General features: G+C 53.9%; 3 protein-coding genes across 3 annotated transcripts; 2 read left to right on the top strand and 1 right to left on the bottom strand.

Annotated features, from left to right (window-relative positions):
* Window positions 1-5384: 5384 nt before the first annotated feature.
* On the top strand, window positions 5385-6781 carry CCM_08023 (extracellular SCP domain protein Pry1, putative; the record flags this gene model as incomplete). Its single annotated transcript, XM_006673162.1, has 3 exons — window positions 5385-5407; window positions 5857-6026; window positions 6138-6781. The coding sequence occupies 3 exons, from the start codon at window positions 5385-5387 to the stop codon at window positions 6779-6781; spliced, it is 837 nt and encodes a 278-aa protein (XP_006673225.1).
* Window positions 6782-6916: 135 nt separating this feature from the next.
* On the bottom strand, window positions 6917-11209 carry CCM_08022 (uncharacterized protein; the record flags this gene model as incomplete). Its single annotated transcript, XM_006673161.1, has 3 exons — window positions 6917-10291; window positions 10341-11035; window positions 11095-11209. The coding sequence occupies 3 exons, from the start codon at window positions 11207-11209 to the stop codon at window positions 6917-6919; spliced, it is 4185 nt and encodes a 1394-aa protein (XP_006673224.1).
* A 2272-nt stretch (window positions 11210-13481) lies between these two features.
* Window positions 13482-14654, top strand: CCM_08021 (late sexual development protein; the record flags this gene model as incomplete). Its single annotated transcript, XM_006673160.1, has 2 exons — window positions 13482-13811; window positions 13875-14654. The coding sequence occupies 2 exons, from the start codon at window positions 13482-13484 to the stop codon at window positions 14652-14654; spliced, it is 1110 nt and encodes a 369-aa protein (XP_006673223.1).
* Between the last annotated feature and the right edge of the window lie 872 nt (window positions 14655-15526).

Here is a 15526-nt window from a genome sequence, read left to right as displayed (position 1 = left end):
AGGAGGGAAATTTTCGCTCGAAACAGCAGGGACCCGCACGTTGAAGCAATTGCTGCTCAGGGAGGGAAGAGAAGGAAGTCGTGGGAAGAAGAGAGGTAAGGGAAAAAGGGAAAGGGTTATTTACGGTAGCGTAGCTACGGGCTGGTAGCGGATGTTGGAAGGATGGTGGCGGCGAGCCAGCTACCTAGCGCGGCGCGGTGCGAGCTCGCACTGTGGAACTTATAGGCCCTGTGTGCCCTTGGCGGGCTTGTAGGGGGGATAACCTACCGGTCCGGCTAACCAGGTACCTGCGCTGGCCTTTTTGGTGCCCGTATACTTGTCAAGATATGTCTTGAGCTTGGACGCCAGCTAACGGCCCCGGGAATATGCCTATTAGTACGCTATTTCTACAGGTGGCTGGCGCCATCTCATACCCCAGACAGCATTTGCGTCTATCTTGTTCTTTCGGCCGTAGACAAGGACAGAACGAGCCTGGTCGATCTGCTGGATCTTTCTGACTGCGGATGGTCGCCTCCTGCAGGTCTTGATTTTTTCTTTCTTTCCAAGGCTTCCAGACATGTCTCGCACGGCGAGGGCGTTGCATCGTAGGTACCGACACGATGGTGGGTACAGTGCAAATCGGTGTCCAAGCACGGTGCGAGGCCAGCAGCGCTTCTTCTGCTGTTCCCGTTGGCGCCGAAATCAGCTTCTGTGTGAGCCACAGTGGATAGTGGTGAGAGAACGAATCAATACGGGCTTGCTGCAAATAATACAAGGAGCTAGGCTTGCTCGCATCTGCAGGTTCGCAGACGTGGAGCTTGCTTGAGCATGGGCTAGCAAATGCGATGCGGCGCTCGTGATCCAGTCGGTGCTGGCCGCTGGGTACGTTAACCAACGGACGGGTCCAACAGTCGCGCGGCGCACCACGCCGGTAGTTTCTGAAGGACAAATGGCAAGATACCACAGGCGAGTTTGCTTGCTTGTTGAGCCGAACTTGGTGATGAGCAGCTCTGTATTTCTCGAGCTTCATGTCCGTCTTGGATGCCTCGCGTTGCATTCTCCATCAACGGGGCTCGTCCACCTCCGGCCTAGAACTACTCTCACTACCTCGAAGTCAAGCCAGGTCTCGCCGCCGTCCAGCGTTGCATTCGCTGCAAGCCTCTGCAAGGCCCCTGTCGGCCCCATGTAACCATGATGCATGCTGCCAATGCTCTAGCGATTTATTGCTGCCGACTTGACGGACTCTGGCCTATTCTGATCAAATTGTTAACGCATATTACTGTGTCAGTTGGCGTGTTATCGATGTACCAGTTTGCCTACATCTCTTGACCTGTTCAGTATCTCACCAGGCACACCTCACTTCTCACACCCGGCTTATTCGTCCGCGTCAGCCTCCAAGGTGGGCACATCCCAAGTCCTATTTTGGCCTGGACATGTGCCTCAAAACACTTGCTCTTTTCGTTGGCCGCATTTGCATAGGCGGCGGTATGTTGCATAGATGGGCCACAGTGCAAGACAGTCTAGACTCCAACTACATCTACGTAGGCTGGTAACTACCTAGCTCGTGCTGAGAATAATACCAGAGACCCAGCAAAGCATGTTTTTCCGGATGCAAGTTTCAGCATAAACAAAGATATCTGGGTTGCAGAAAAAAAAAAGGCGAAGAGGAGCCCATCGTGTCCGTATTGATCCCACTGATGCTGCCCCCGGCATCAACATCTGCACCTGTATGCATGTCTACGCCCACCTGCCACTGCAGATTGAGTTTTACCTGCGCCTTCAAAATCAATCCGTGTGGACAGCGAATGTTTCAGAACTCTCCACCCGCCCGCCCGACAAGTGATGGGCAGCGAGTGAGAATGGATATGACTTGCGGAATCGCCAGTGCCGTTGCCTGTCCACTATGCCATGTAATAAGGGGTGCCACAATTTGCGTAGTGAGAAGCAAACGGCCTCGTCTCAGGTATCAAGCTGCCATTTGACCATTTGACCATTTGACCGTTTGACACGCTGCTAATTCCGCTGCTGTTTTGAGGGTGCAATAGGCCGTTCCGAGGTGAACCCGAGATGGCTGTTTGCTCGGTTGCCGCCGGCGCTGCCCTCGCTCTACGGAGTAGGTACGGAGTACCTGTTTGTAGCTCGTTCCTTTGCCGGCACCTGCCAAAGCCGAAGCCATCGTCCTCAGCATATTACTGCAAACACGCCATGTTACTCAATGCTGCTGAGAATTTCTCTTCTCACATTTCTCGGCCAAGTTATCTTGCCAGCCCAAAGGAGCGCTTCACCTCTGTGCCAGTCTCGCGGCTCTGCTCTTGCCAACCTCATCATGCTTCCCCCGTTGTCCATAGCGCTCGCTGGTGGTGGACGGATATACCATCTGCAAGGTCAGGCTATATCGCACACCAGTTACACCCCCACCATAAACAAATTGCCACTGTCTCGGCGTGATTCGTCGTGAAACCAAGATGAACAGTATGTCGACCGCAGCAAGTCTACGAATCATGCGAATCGTACCGGAAAGCATCCGTTCGCGCCATTGTGACGACTGTATGGATCTGCACGGGCTCATGCCCGCGCTTGCAGCGTCACGCCCACTGGCCTCAGCCCTGACAGTTACTCCCGTAACCAAAATGTAGGGACGCAGGACGCAGTCTCATCTTGCCATCGTTGCCCGCGTGCAGTCGAGGTATGTACATACATAGGCCTGTCTCTCCAGCTGATCGGCAACAATCTGAACAAGCTCGTCTAACCAAATTGCGCCCCCCAATTCTAGACGGCGAACAACGAAGCCGCTAACATTTCGCTCACACACAAAGAACAATCAACCCTGCCTAGCGTCTGTGTGGTTAAAACAGTCGATCGATTTTGCTCAGCGCACATTATTACAAGGGTGCTGACATGGAGCTTGGCTCTGATTGAACCGCCCGATGGTGCCAACCCGGGCTTCTCCAGTCTATTCCTGCACCTAGGCCACGACTACCCACCAACCTCATTGCGTCGCACAGTGCGCGGATTGCTCATCGTCTATTTGATACAACCGAGTAGGGACTGAACAAGCGAGACCATCTTCCTCGTCCAAAACCGCGCCTGTTGGGCTAGTAGGCAGTAACCTGCCGGGCTCTACATCGAAAGTGGCTGGCTGGCTGGCTGGTAACTATTTAACTGCGACGTGACGCACAAAATCTCCGCAACAAGTGCATACAGTCTTTCAAGGGTCATCGTATCCGTATAGCTGCAAGTACTTTCTAGGATATTTGCTGGCAAACGTGTTGCGCGACCGCAATAAACCTCAAACTCGGTCACGTTCCATTTCGACGGTGTTGGTCCCTAGGCTCGATAGTGGTAACTAAAGTTCCGTTACCAACACGAGCACATGGCGCACTGTCAAACCTATGCGTGTGTCGTGCCGAGCGGACTTCGCTACTGGCTGCTGATTAGACCAGACCATCACTACTAATAAGAAACCGACGGCGATCCCAAGTTCTTGCGCCAAAGCGCATTGACCTACCGGCACACGGCGACCATCAATGTCCCGTACCCCGTCTCGACCCCAGGCTTTCCCCGGATGCTAGAGTGGGACTTGCCCCAAGGTTCAGATGCTGCTTCCAGGTCCAACCAAGGGAGCATAGAATTTCACCTTCTGACAAAAGAATAGTCGGCTATTCGGGTTGCCCACACATTGGCGTGTTCCTGTGGGTCAATGAAGTATGTCCGTCGCGAGAGGCAGCAGCAGTCGGGCCAACAAATAGAGTTTACCTTGGCCCAATCGCTCTCCGCTAGATCCCGCGAGTCGTCATTAAAAACCAGCAGCTTGTGTTGGATTCCGTACAGAGCGTCGATTATTCAAAAAGATGCGTCATGGAGATAAATGCCTGGACTGGCAGGACCTCTGGCAAGTGGCTCAGGAAGACCAAGGCAAGGCTCGGGAAAGATCAGGCTCCGGATTACCAACACTCTCTCTCCCTCTCAGACGGCACATGACATGTGATACAATGTCAAATACCTGCGGCCGACGATCAATGCCGGCTCGTTTTGTTGGGGCAGTCAAAGCCTCAAGAGAGATTCGGTAGGCTGGGACGCATGTAACGCATCCACCGTCGCCGACCGGTTATACATACATATCAGTAAAAATTATGCCATGCACCATTATCATGGAGCATTCCCAGTCAGCAGTCAGATATTGACACAGAGTCATAATTGCCAGCATTGTGCCCTGCGTCGGAATTGCCGGAAGGCCCCAAGCCCGGGTACCCCGGATTCTGGGTTTCGTTGTTGGTGGCGCGTATTAGGGTCACGGTTGCTGAGCCTGCAGCCATTGGTATAGACGACTCTACACTCTACACGTCAGCTGTATAGCCACGGCACAGGAAAAATTCAGCTTCCATCACTGCGCGTCATCTTTTTCTCCCGTCCGAGTCCAACATCCTGGCACGGCTGGGTTGGCTGATGCCGCGACGTGGCCAACGGAACCACGCGGCGACTTGGTGTGAAACAGTTCGGCGCCAGCCCACTGTGGCGGTCAACTTTGTCGATATTCATGGCACTACGACCTGAGTTGGGTCATGGGTCCCCTAATTTCACCCATTCGATGCAATTTACATGTTGTAAATGGTGGCTTGGCGAATCCACCAGTACCACGACGAGATAACAGACCAAAGAAGCAACTTTGCGACGATTTGCTTTGAAGGATGTCAAAGACGCGGCAAGGCGGCCATTTATTTCCTTTGAACAGCCAATGCTCTGCCCGCGGTGTTCTCGAGCGAATGTGACGCCACGAACATGTGGCCAGTGTCCGCCACTGTCCGGGTGAAGCAGCACCGCATAACTACTCGGCCGCCTTTCCTTGAGGTCCAGAAGCCGTAATAATAAAGGCTGGTTGGTCTAGCGACGCCACGCCAGCCTGGTATGGTGAACTATTACGCAGAAAATAGCCTGACAAAACCACTTAATTTTACCCGACGTGGCTATGCAGCCAACAAAGCAAGGACGCACATCATTTCCACGACGTCTGCATAAGCCGACGCCCTCTGTGCGGCGATGCTGCCCGCCCGCCGGGTCTATTATCGCTCTATTACGGGGCCACATTGGACAATATCCCGCTCGCTATTAATAACGTACCTTGCTTGTGGGTAGTCGTGGAACGAGAATCCTTGGAGAAACGTCTTGATGTTGGGCTCCTCTCTGCGGCTTCTTAGCCCACGGCTGCTTGTTTGTGGGAACAAGGCTAGATGATCGATTATATGACCGACCCATCGGCCAAATATCCCGTGCCGTGCAGTGCAGAGGCTGCCTTGCTGTCTGCGCCGATATGTCGCACCTGCAGAAATTGAGTGGGCGCTTGCCCAGCACCACTCACACAGACAATGCGCCCACGTTGAAAGCAGAGACGCCATAGGTCAGCAATCATGTCCTGCAGCCTCTTCTTGGAGTCAGCTGCCTACCTACATGAAGCCCAGCCGTCCCATATCGGTAGATCAGCTCTCTACAGCACCGATGCAGTAATGTCGCCCCTGTCCTGCGCGCATTTTGGGCCGCGCGTTGGATGAAGGTGAAATGCCCTGACCAGTTTTCTTTTCCGCTTTCCGCTTCCTTTGACGCAACTTTTTTCGTCCATCTTTGCCGGTCAGCTGATCAAATGAATGAATCCCTTCCTTCTGTTTGAGAGGTCGCCTCGTTAAGCGCCGGCCTACCTGGCCTCCCGCCCCGTACAATGGTTGGTTTTATCACGAGAGCATCGCAGCCAGTCGAGTTGACGCTACTTTTTTTGTTCCCTCTGCCTCACCTCAAAACGCTAAAAAAAAAAGGCGGCCACTTGCAGCATGTATTCCATGTCTGCTTTGTCCATTTGGCGCGGCATGTCTGAAACCGGATTCTTAGGGATCGAGGCTGCCTTGTGCAAGCCACGCGCCTGCGAGCGAACAAGTTGATTGGTGATGATGATGCTGATGATGTAGTTCATCTATGCAGCTTGCACTGGCCCTGTTTGCACCACTGGCACTGTCCTACTTTTCAAACATCAAACCTCTTCTTCATGTTGACGTCCAAAGGTAAGACATGTTCCTCTCCTATACACACAGCCTTGCTTGATGCTGCCTTTTCGTGACACACGACTCGCCTTGACACGTCCATCGCACCTACATCGCATCGCTCGTCTGTAGCAAACACCATGATCCTCGTGCCCATCTTCTTCGTGCCACTCCTGCTCCTGCTCCTCCTCCCCGTCACCGCCTCCGACGTCACCGTCACCATCACCGTCGCCCCCGCCATTCCGTCGCAGGAACCGTCCTACTCGAAGCGCTACGTCTTCACGTCCGCCGTCCTCAACAGCACCAACACCTACCGGCGGCAGCACAACGCCTCTGCCCTCGCCTGGAACGCGACCCTCGCCTCCTTTGCCTCGTCCTACCTCGCCGCCGCGCGCACAGACGCCTGCAACTTTTCCCACTCGCGCGGGCCGTACGGCGAGAACATCGCCATTGGCTACGCCAACGCCACGGCCGCCGTCGCCGCCTGGGGCGACGAGCGCGGGATATACGACTTTGGAAAGCCCGGCTTCGAGCACGCCACGGGGCACTTTACCCAGCTGGTGTGGAAGGGCACCACGACAATGGGATGTGAGCGCGTGCTGTGCGGTGTGAGGGGCTGGTTCGTCGCGTGCGAGTACTGGCCGCCGGGCAACGTGCAGGGGCAGTACGACGATGAGGTGCAGAGGCAAGTGAGTGGTGAGCAAAGAGTAAGGGCTGGCTTAAAGGGAGTGGTGGTAATAGTGACGGGAGTGGTGGTTTGGCTTTCTTGGACGTGAGAGACGAGATGAGAGTGCAAAACTGTATATAGTGTATATAGAGGAAACGATGTATTCTTGACAACGACATGCTTTTTCTTCCTACAGTGAACGCCGGATATATACCCAAAGCAAGATGCAAATAAAGTACCAAAATCAGGACAAGTCCATTTCTATTCCAACGCCATACCGTCTCGCCTCGGCCGTCTTCTCGGCATCCTCCCACCACCGCAGCGCAAACGTCCAGCCTGACAACACCTTGGCGCTATGCAGCGCATCATCACCAAGCCACTCGGAGCCCGCCGGGATGACCTTGTCGGTCGCGAGGTCGCTGTCCGCTAACAGCGCGGCCATGCCAGCAATCGTGCGCGGGTTGTGCGGGAGCACGCGACCGACGCGCAGCAACGGGCGCGCGGCGGCGAGGCACAGCACCATGATGGCAAGCAGCACCTGCAACGCAATCTTGGGCGCCGCGTTTTGCACGAGCCGGCGTTGGTCGGGGATGCGCATCGTGCCAGTGATGCTGCCGGTGACGGCGCGCGGGCTGATGGACTCGGTGGAGGAGCGCATGTTGAGGGAGACGGCCTGCGCCATGTACGCCTGATATGCTCGGGTCAGAACGTCGCCGAGGCGGCGAGCGTTGGACTCACCGACAATGTCGGTAATGGGTACGCCCGGCTGACCGAGGATGAGAGCGTCGATGAGCTCGTCCACGTCATTGAGGGCCGAGGTGCCGTTGTTGGGGGCGGGAATTCTGCGGTCGTAGACGGGATCGGTGAGGCCTTCCAGCCAGGCATTAACGGGGATCTGAAACCGCTCGCTGCCGGTGCTGGAATTTAGTTTGCGGGCCGAGGATTCGTCGATGATGGGTGGGTGTGATGGATCAAGTGTCAAGTCGGGAAGTTGCCAAGTGACATCGGCGGTCACTTCTTCAAACGTTTGGTAGCAAATAACAGTAGCCAGGTCATGCTCAAATTTCCACGACGAGACATCGCCCCCTTGGCCTGATTGCACAGTCTTGATCGTGCCAAAAGTAGCAGCAAAGCTGGGGCAGCCGTGGTCTTGCACGTCGAAATTCACACTGACGTGAGAGGACAAGTGCGTATTGACGGCACCATCACCGTATATCTCCTTTCCGTCCCAGACAAGCACAGATCCCTTACCAATATAGGCGGTGTTGGTGTCGTTTGGCACGCTAAAGTACTGCATCCAGCTTGCCTGAGAAACATTCGTTGTTGGGGGCGTCTCACAGTAGTCGGCAAACTTCAGGGTCGTGTTGAAGCCGACGGTAACATGACCCGGGCGCGGCGTCCAGTATTCGTTCTGGTAGGGCAGCTTGACGTACGCGCCCGGGCTCTGCTTGTCCGCCACCTGCGAAATCACCCGTCCTGTCGATGGGACAGCAGAGCACGTCAGCCTGGGACGGATAGCCTGCACCTTTGCGACCAGCGGTGCATCGCCGAGGAACTGGTCGCTAGGGAACTGCTTCTGCTCGTACCGAGGAAAGGCGAGTCCTTCCCATGTCCACTGGGAATAGTTAACTCCGGCGTAGCGGATGAGGCTGTCCATGGACGCAGCGTGGTTGTCTTGCATGGTGAGCTTTGCATTGTCCAGCTTGAAGTTGTCAATGCGCTGGATGGTCATGCTTTCAGATCTGTCAAACTCAACGACACTGTACAGACTCGAGACAACAATGGCTAACAAAAGAGCAATCATGCTAGCCGCAGCCAGAATGGCGACAGCAAAGTGTCGTGCTTTTATGGAGCGCAGAAAAGCAACTGGATGGGTTCTGCCGACGACATCAAAGTGCATGGTGCGATGAGCCGCGGCGTGCCCCTTCTTCAGCGCGAGGAAAGGGGCAAAGACAGCAGCCATGGTGCTGAGTTTTGCATATGTGCTAGCGATGCAGACAACAGCGGCGGCGGGAATAAAGGTAGTGAAGATGGTAGCGCTGGATCGACTGACGGAGAGGAAGCCTTGGTTGCTGTCAGAGAGTCTCTGAATTCCTTCAAGGGCCCCGATCATAGCAAGTGGGATGGCCAGCGCTAGAACAAGGAACCACCAGTGAGCAGCCGTAGGCCTCCACCAGGCCGCCGTGGAACGCGCTTTGCGGTCGTTGCGGACAGTTTCGGTTTCCATTTGTCGAACTGCTTCAAGGCTGAAAGAAGACGGCGTTGACGTTAGTACGGTCTTGTATCGGCATTCTTCCAGCTTCTGGCGCAGTGCAGATGTGCTAGCCTTGCCCGTTCCTAGCATAACTTGTCGGAACAAAGGACTCGTTGCCATGATGTTAGTCATGGATGCAATGGAGCCAGGGCGAGAAGGAGTAACCGCGCGAGGTGCGATGAATGCCAAAATAGCTGCCATGATAGCGCACATGCCCAGAAATGTGCAGATCATGGCAGTAGATACCAAGTAAGCTACAAGCTTCTGTCCGGCATACTCAATCGATCCTACGGTGCTCTTCTCGGCACGTTGCCGAGCGAGAAGGTGCATTGTCTGCGCGGCCATCCCTTGGTACACATTCTTGGCAGTGGCTTTGAGTAGCTCTGGGTCTGTAAATGCGCCAATGCCGTCCTTCTTGGCCTTCATAGTCATAAACTGAAAGAATGTCGGCACCATCTCAGAAAGTGCAAAGTCCTTTCCGCCGGTTCCCAGGAACATGCTTGACGCCGAGGCGTGAACAGCCATGGCCACGGCGCCGTTCGAGATACCCTCGACACGTTCATTGTCTGCCCCTGTCTCTATGCGCGCAACGGGCGCCGACCCTGACTCAGCCATGCTCCTGAACTGGGCAGCACCGTCGACCGGGCTCGGCTGCGAAGCAAGGACCGGCCTCATGGTGTATGAGGGCTTGCATAGGAAAGCGCTGATCTCGTTGACATACATGTAGCTTGGGGCATTTAAAGACTTATCATAGGGGGAGATCTCAAGATTTGTGACTGAGAGAAAAACACGCTGATCAGCAGAAGGGTCGAAGACGATGGCGGCTTTGTCGTCATCCGGCTTGGCCTCTGCCTTGCTAAAGTCCCAACCAGTGTTGCAAGGATAGACCTCAAATTGGGCTTGGTAATTTTGAGTGGCGTTCTTGTCGTTGTATTGGTAGTGATCGGGCCCGCCAGCGAGAGGGATGCCCTTGATGGAACAGTCGGTGGTGTTGACATCGGCGACGAAATATTGGGCGAGCATGCTTTTCCACGAGATGGACGTTTTGGTCGCGTTGGTGATTGGCAGCTGCTGACAGTCTAGGTCAAACATCATGGCATCAACTGAGACCGAGAAGTTGGTATTTCCGGCGCTATTGGCTGGAATCTGCAGCTGAGGAATGAGTGCATCTTTCGAAGTGCCTGGTGGATAGTGAAGGCCTTGGAAGTTGACGGCATTGTAGAGTTGCGCCCCGCCTGGCCCAACATTCCAAAACTTGGAGTCGGCACTGGAGGCTAATTTGAATTCAGACTTGAGTTTAATGTCGTTTCTTATTTCGGACACGGAGGCGTCCTCCAACATGAGTAGTCCCGTGGAGAAGAGCATCTAGAAAATGATTAGCTGTGAGCTGGGCTTCAGTCTAATCACTGCTTACTGTGCCGATAAGGAGTGTGTAGACAAGACTCGAGAGCACCACTGGCCAGTGCCGATTTCTCACCGCGCGATAGAAGCTGACGGGCAGTGCGGGCGTAAGGTAATCGACAAATACGCTTCTCTCGGCCAGGGCAGGGAACCTGGACATTTCGCTCCATGGCATGAGACTCTTGATGTGGTAGTCAACCTGGCGCCAGCATACAGATATGAAGACAAATAGTGTGGTAGGAAGACATCTTCCCAGATAGTGACTGGCCTCGTTGGCGACGGCGAGACCCTTGCTGCGTAGGGAGAGGTGGTAGACCAGCCCAGTCACAAGGAGTAAGAGTAAAAAGACTGCCGCGAACAAGAGCAATGATAGCTTTGTCAAAATCCTTGGTGTCCACAATTTGAACTTCGGGCCATTCTGTATAATGAGGCGCTCTGTGTCTTTGGGGGAGAGTGGTGATGGCTGCGCACCAAAGCCTCTGCGGTCCGACACTGTTGCTGGGAGCGAGTCGGCATCGTAGTGAAAAGCGGCGGTGGAAGGCGCTGGCGGTGGCGAAGCCAATGGATCTGCAAACTCGGTCTCTTCAGGCACCAAGTCATAGCGACGCGAGCGAAACGGCAGATTTCCGGGGCCGGTGATGTCCTCTTCAAGTTCCTCGTCTTCGTTGTCTTCATCGTGACGACTGTGTGAGTCTTCGTTTAATGGAGCTGGCCACCAGGTCAGGACGTGTTATTACATGATGTAAGGAACCGCCAACAGTTCTTACCTTTATCATAGGCACCGCGTCGCAAGTCTTTTTGAGAGTCACGCTGCCAGCTACTCGGAATCAGGTTATCGTGGAAGTTGTCGCGGCCGAGGTCTTGATCACGCGTTGGCTCCATGTTGGCGGCGAGCAGTCAGTTCTTGGAAGCAGTCCGAAAGGCAGAGACGACACGGTGAGGCTCGACAGAGCTATATGAATGTTCGACCCGGCCATTGGGCCCGCAAGGCTGATGGCGGCCATGGCTGTGAATTATGCGAGCCTTGTTGGATTCCTAATGATGCAAACGAGGCGTTGGGAGTGGATGTGGGATTTACCAGCCAAGTTACTGAGTGCTCAAGGGCCCTGACGGCCCGCTGGACACCACTGTGGCCAATGAGCCGCCCAGAGGCCCGCTGTACAGGTCTACCAACGGCCTGAAGTCAGCATGTTGGCCCGCTACCAGTTAATGCGACAAGCTAATAATACGTGATGATATGATTATAGTCTAATAATACGCAGCCAAACAAATGATGGCCTGGAAATAACAAAGATGCAACTTGCGCCGGCTAGCAGTGGCCCGGCGCTATGAATAGCACGCCCCCGCATACGTTTGGGGCTTGGCTCGGCGCTTGGTCGGGCTGTGCAAGGCTGCTAAGGCTTCCGGTGCTACTGGTACACTGTAGTACTGCCAACGCAGAAATGTTTTCTATTAATAAAGGCTGGTATAGCCAACATGTTAATTCCTATCTACACACTACTAGACGACATTAATTATGTATCCTTTGATTTTGAGCCGAAATAGTGGCTTGTCCTTTGACGATGCCCTTTACCCCGGCACTGCTTTTGGGCTTTGCACAGCATGAAATGAACAAGAGTGGCCAACTCGCCGTGGGCCAACAGACTTGTATTGCACCTTACTTTCTGCCATACCTTATGTGGCCATTGTGGGTTGCATATTCTGATTTACTTCTTTATGCGCAAGCCTCGCCAAACTGCCACTGCTGCTTGGTCAGTTTCTCAACAGGGCTGACGTCATGAGTACTAGGCGCTGGCTGACTGTGTTCTGTCGGCATTTTTTTGGTGCCCTCCAATCTGTGAGAGCGGCTTTCCTGTCTTCATGTTTTCATGCAACAAGAGGTTCTGCCTGGGAGCTAAACCTAGCCTGGCTCTTACACCAAGATGTCAGAAATCAGCAGCCTCTGCTCCGGCCACAACACTTAGTGGCGTGATATGAGAATTTACCGATTAAAGCTACAAAATTGCTGTTAAATGTGCTGTATTCTTTTGAGTCGCTGCAGTTTACGTATCGCAGTCAAATAGACATGAAATGGACTGCCTCTCTAGCTCCTTAATGTACCTAGGTAGCACAAGTCAAGCCAAGCGTTACGAATGAGCAGCCAGGTTACAAGGCTACAGAGAAATCGTTCCACGATGAAACTCAAACAGTGAAACGCCCATCTGTCCTCAATTAGCGGTAGTTTATAAATGCCAGGCAAAATATGTCTTCGTCGTTCCCATCTCCAACTGATGCTAATGTGCGCATGACCACATGACCAGCAGGTCGGTACGTACACGCAGTACACATGGCCTTCCTCGCCAAAGACAAGGTCCTTGTCAAAGCCGAGCTTATTGCCAATTTACAGTTGCCGTCCATATGTTTAGATCGACGGGGTTTGAATTTTTATACTATTAAGCATGGCGATTCGTCTCGCAACGATCTCTCGTACCACCGAAGTTGACTCCAGCATGAAGAGTAAAATTCCGCTCGCATATGAAGCTACCCTGGAGATTGACTGAAGATGCTGCAGAATGATGATTGTAAAAGTACAACATGTTGGCCGGATGCTGGGAGATTCTTATGGTATTGACCTTGACAGCGAGCACATATGAGACGCAACAGTGCACCTTGCTATCTGAAACCGATAAACAACGATTGCCAAAGCGCATGTTTCTCTTGATGGTGAGTTTCGCAGAGCCGTCGTAGCCGTTTGCGGAGACAGTAATACAGCCCCTGAAATAGCCGCAGCTTGATTCCACCGAGGCAGACTCAGGCTCAGGCTGCCGAAAAGTGGACGGCGCTGGCTTGAAACGGGAACCCTTTGCGATCAAACCCCCAGAAGAGCAGGCGTATCCAGCCTCGTCGGCCAATGGGCCGAAATGTTTCACAAGGCTGCAGAAGCTGGTGTCTCGAAGCACCCCCGAATGTAGCCGACTGAAGGCTGCCGGCACTTTATGATCCGGGCTGACACATGCGATGTAGAGTGGCTGTGACGGATGATTCCATTGCCCGTGTAAGCGGAAGCCCTTGTTTCTGCCACCGTGTCGCATATAAGACGCGGCCCTGCTGCGCGACATGCACCGATCTGACCGTATGTCAAGTACATGACGAACGATACGAGACAAAAACCAGCATGCTTCTCCAGAGATCGTGGGCGTTGCTGCTTGCCCTGCTGGGATGCGCGTCCGGCGCCGCCATCCCGAGCAACGACGGCTTCCCGTCGCCCAGCACGCAGCAGCAGCTCTCCATCGCCAAAGACGCCGGCGGCCTGCTCCCCAACGTGCCGCTGCCGACCAAGCTGGGCCCGGGCAGCAAGACGACGTTTCAGCTCATTGCGTTCAACGAGCTCTTCGAGGTGGCCTTTTTCGACTCGCTGCTGCAGAACATTACGCAAGGCGTCGAGGGCTACAAGATCAAGGCGCACAAGGAAAAGATTACCAAGATTGTGACTACTGTGCGAGCGGTACGCTTTTTGCGCTTTTTTGCCTTCTTATCGTCTTTTTTTGCTAATTTATTTTTCACACAGCAAGAGGAGCAACACGCCATTGCCGCCGACGCGGCCCTCAAGACGGCCGGTGAGTTCTCGCCGCCCGCCTGCCAGTACCAGTTCCCCACCACCGACCTAGCCGGCGCCATCCGTCTCGCCGAGACATTCACGGCCATTGTGCTCGGCGCCCTGCAAGGCGCCAACGTTGTCTTTGCGCGCGAAAACCAGACGGTGCCGATCCAGCTCATCTCCTCCGTCATCGGGCAAGAGGGCGAGCAGAACGGCTTCTACCGGCACCTGATCAGGCAGGTGCCGTCCGAGTCGCCGTTCCTGACCGCCGTGCCCGCCGCCTTTGCCTTTTCGGCGCTGCAGCTCTTTGTCGTGCCCGGGTCGTGCCCGTTTCCGCTGAGCGACATTGACCTGCCCGTGCTGCCGGCGCTCGCCGTCAACGGCGGCCCGGTGGCGGTCATTGAGCCCAAGGACCAGCGCCTCTCCTTTTCGGCCGACCTGACCGGCGCCAAGGACTGCGAGAAGCATGTCGGGGCCGACGGCGCGAAGCTCTGGCTCACGTACACAACGGGCCAGCAGAAGCCTATTTCGGTGTCCATTGACAATGTCAAGTGGAGCGGCAAACAAATTTCGTTTGACGCCGATTTTCCGTTTGAGAAGAATGTCATGGTCGGCTTTAGCCACGCGGCGCTGACCTCTGCAAGGGACTTTAAGACTGTTGATGACATCGTTTGCGCGACGGTTGCGGCTCCTGCAATCATTCAGGTGGAAAATTCTTCGGATTGCAAAAAGCTGGCTGACGACATTTAATGATGACGGTGCTGTTATTTTAATTCATAATTTACTGGGGAGGCTCGGTCGTACAAGAAAGGTGTCCGCAGCGAGACAGTACATAGCAGTTGACTGTGTAAATAGAATATATTACGAACTTCAGTACCAGCCTCACCCCATCCGAGTTTACTCATGTGTTACCAGCTTCACACAGCTAGTTCTATGAACCTGACGAGGCTGAAACTACCAACTATTTTACCAGAGTTCAATAGCGCTAATATGCTACCTGATTCTCCGCACTATCTTACCTAGCGTCCAATTTTCTGGTGCTCTCCTGTTTCGGCAGATTTACAAGGCTTTGTACGATGTAAAGGGGTCTCAGATAAGCTTTCACGTTCAATCATGTGGTGCATGTTCCTACGAACCCTATCAAGCTACAAACGTAGATACACCGTGGATCGTACCAGCAAACCGACTAACAAGTGCCGACTTCCCCGCTGGCATTTGAGACTATACGATCATCTGCATACAACGTTTCACTGGAACGCGGGGTATCGAGTGAATGTATGCTGGTTTGTAGTGATCAAACATATAGACCCTGTACTTGCGGCAATCCACTGTGATTATAGATTATAGAGGCTGGTGAGCTACACTTGGCCCCCCCGGTTCATGTGAACCACCACACTGGGGCAATCGCTCCCGTCGGGTACTACCAAGTTGTAAAGTAGTTTGGTAGCTAATCAGGTACATGTAAAATTTACCGACGGGTGGTTTCGAAAGCAATGCCATGCAGATGCAAGGGTTGCTTCGCGCTATTGGAGCCGACTGTTAAGCACCTTCCAACTAGGTCTTTATGGCAAAAATGACCTGACTCTTTCAGATTAGTGTTCAAAATGCTCGTGTAAGGATAA

Source organism: Cordyceps militaris (assembly GCF_000225605.1).
Source record: "Cordyceps militaris CM01 unplaced genomic scaffold CCM_S00006, whole genome shotgun sequence".
Lineage (NCBI taxonomy): Eukaryota > Fungi > Ascomycota > Sordariomycetes > Hypocreales > Cordycipitaceae > Cordyceps > Cordyceps militaris.
Note: the sequence above shows the minus strand (reverse complement) of the source record. Positions and strands in the feature narration are given on the sequence as shown.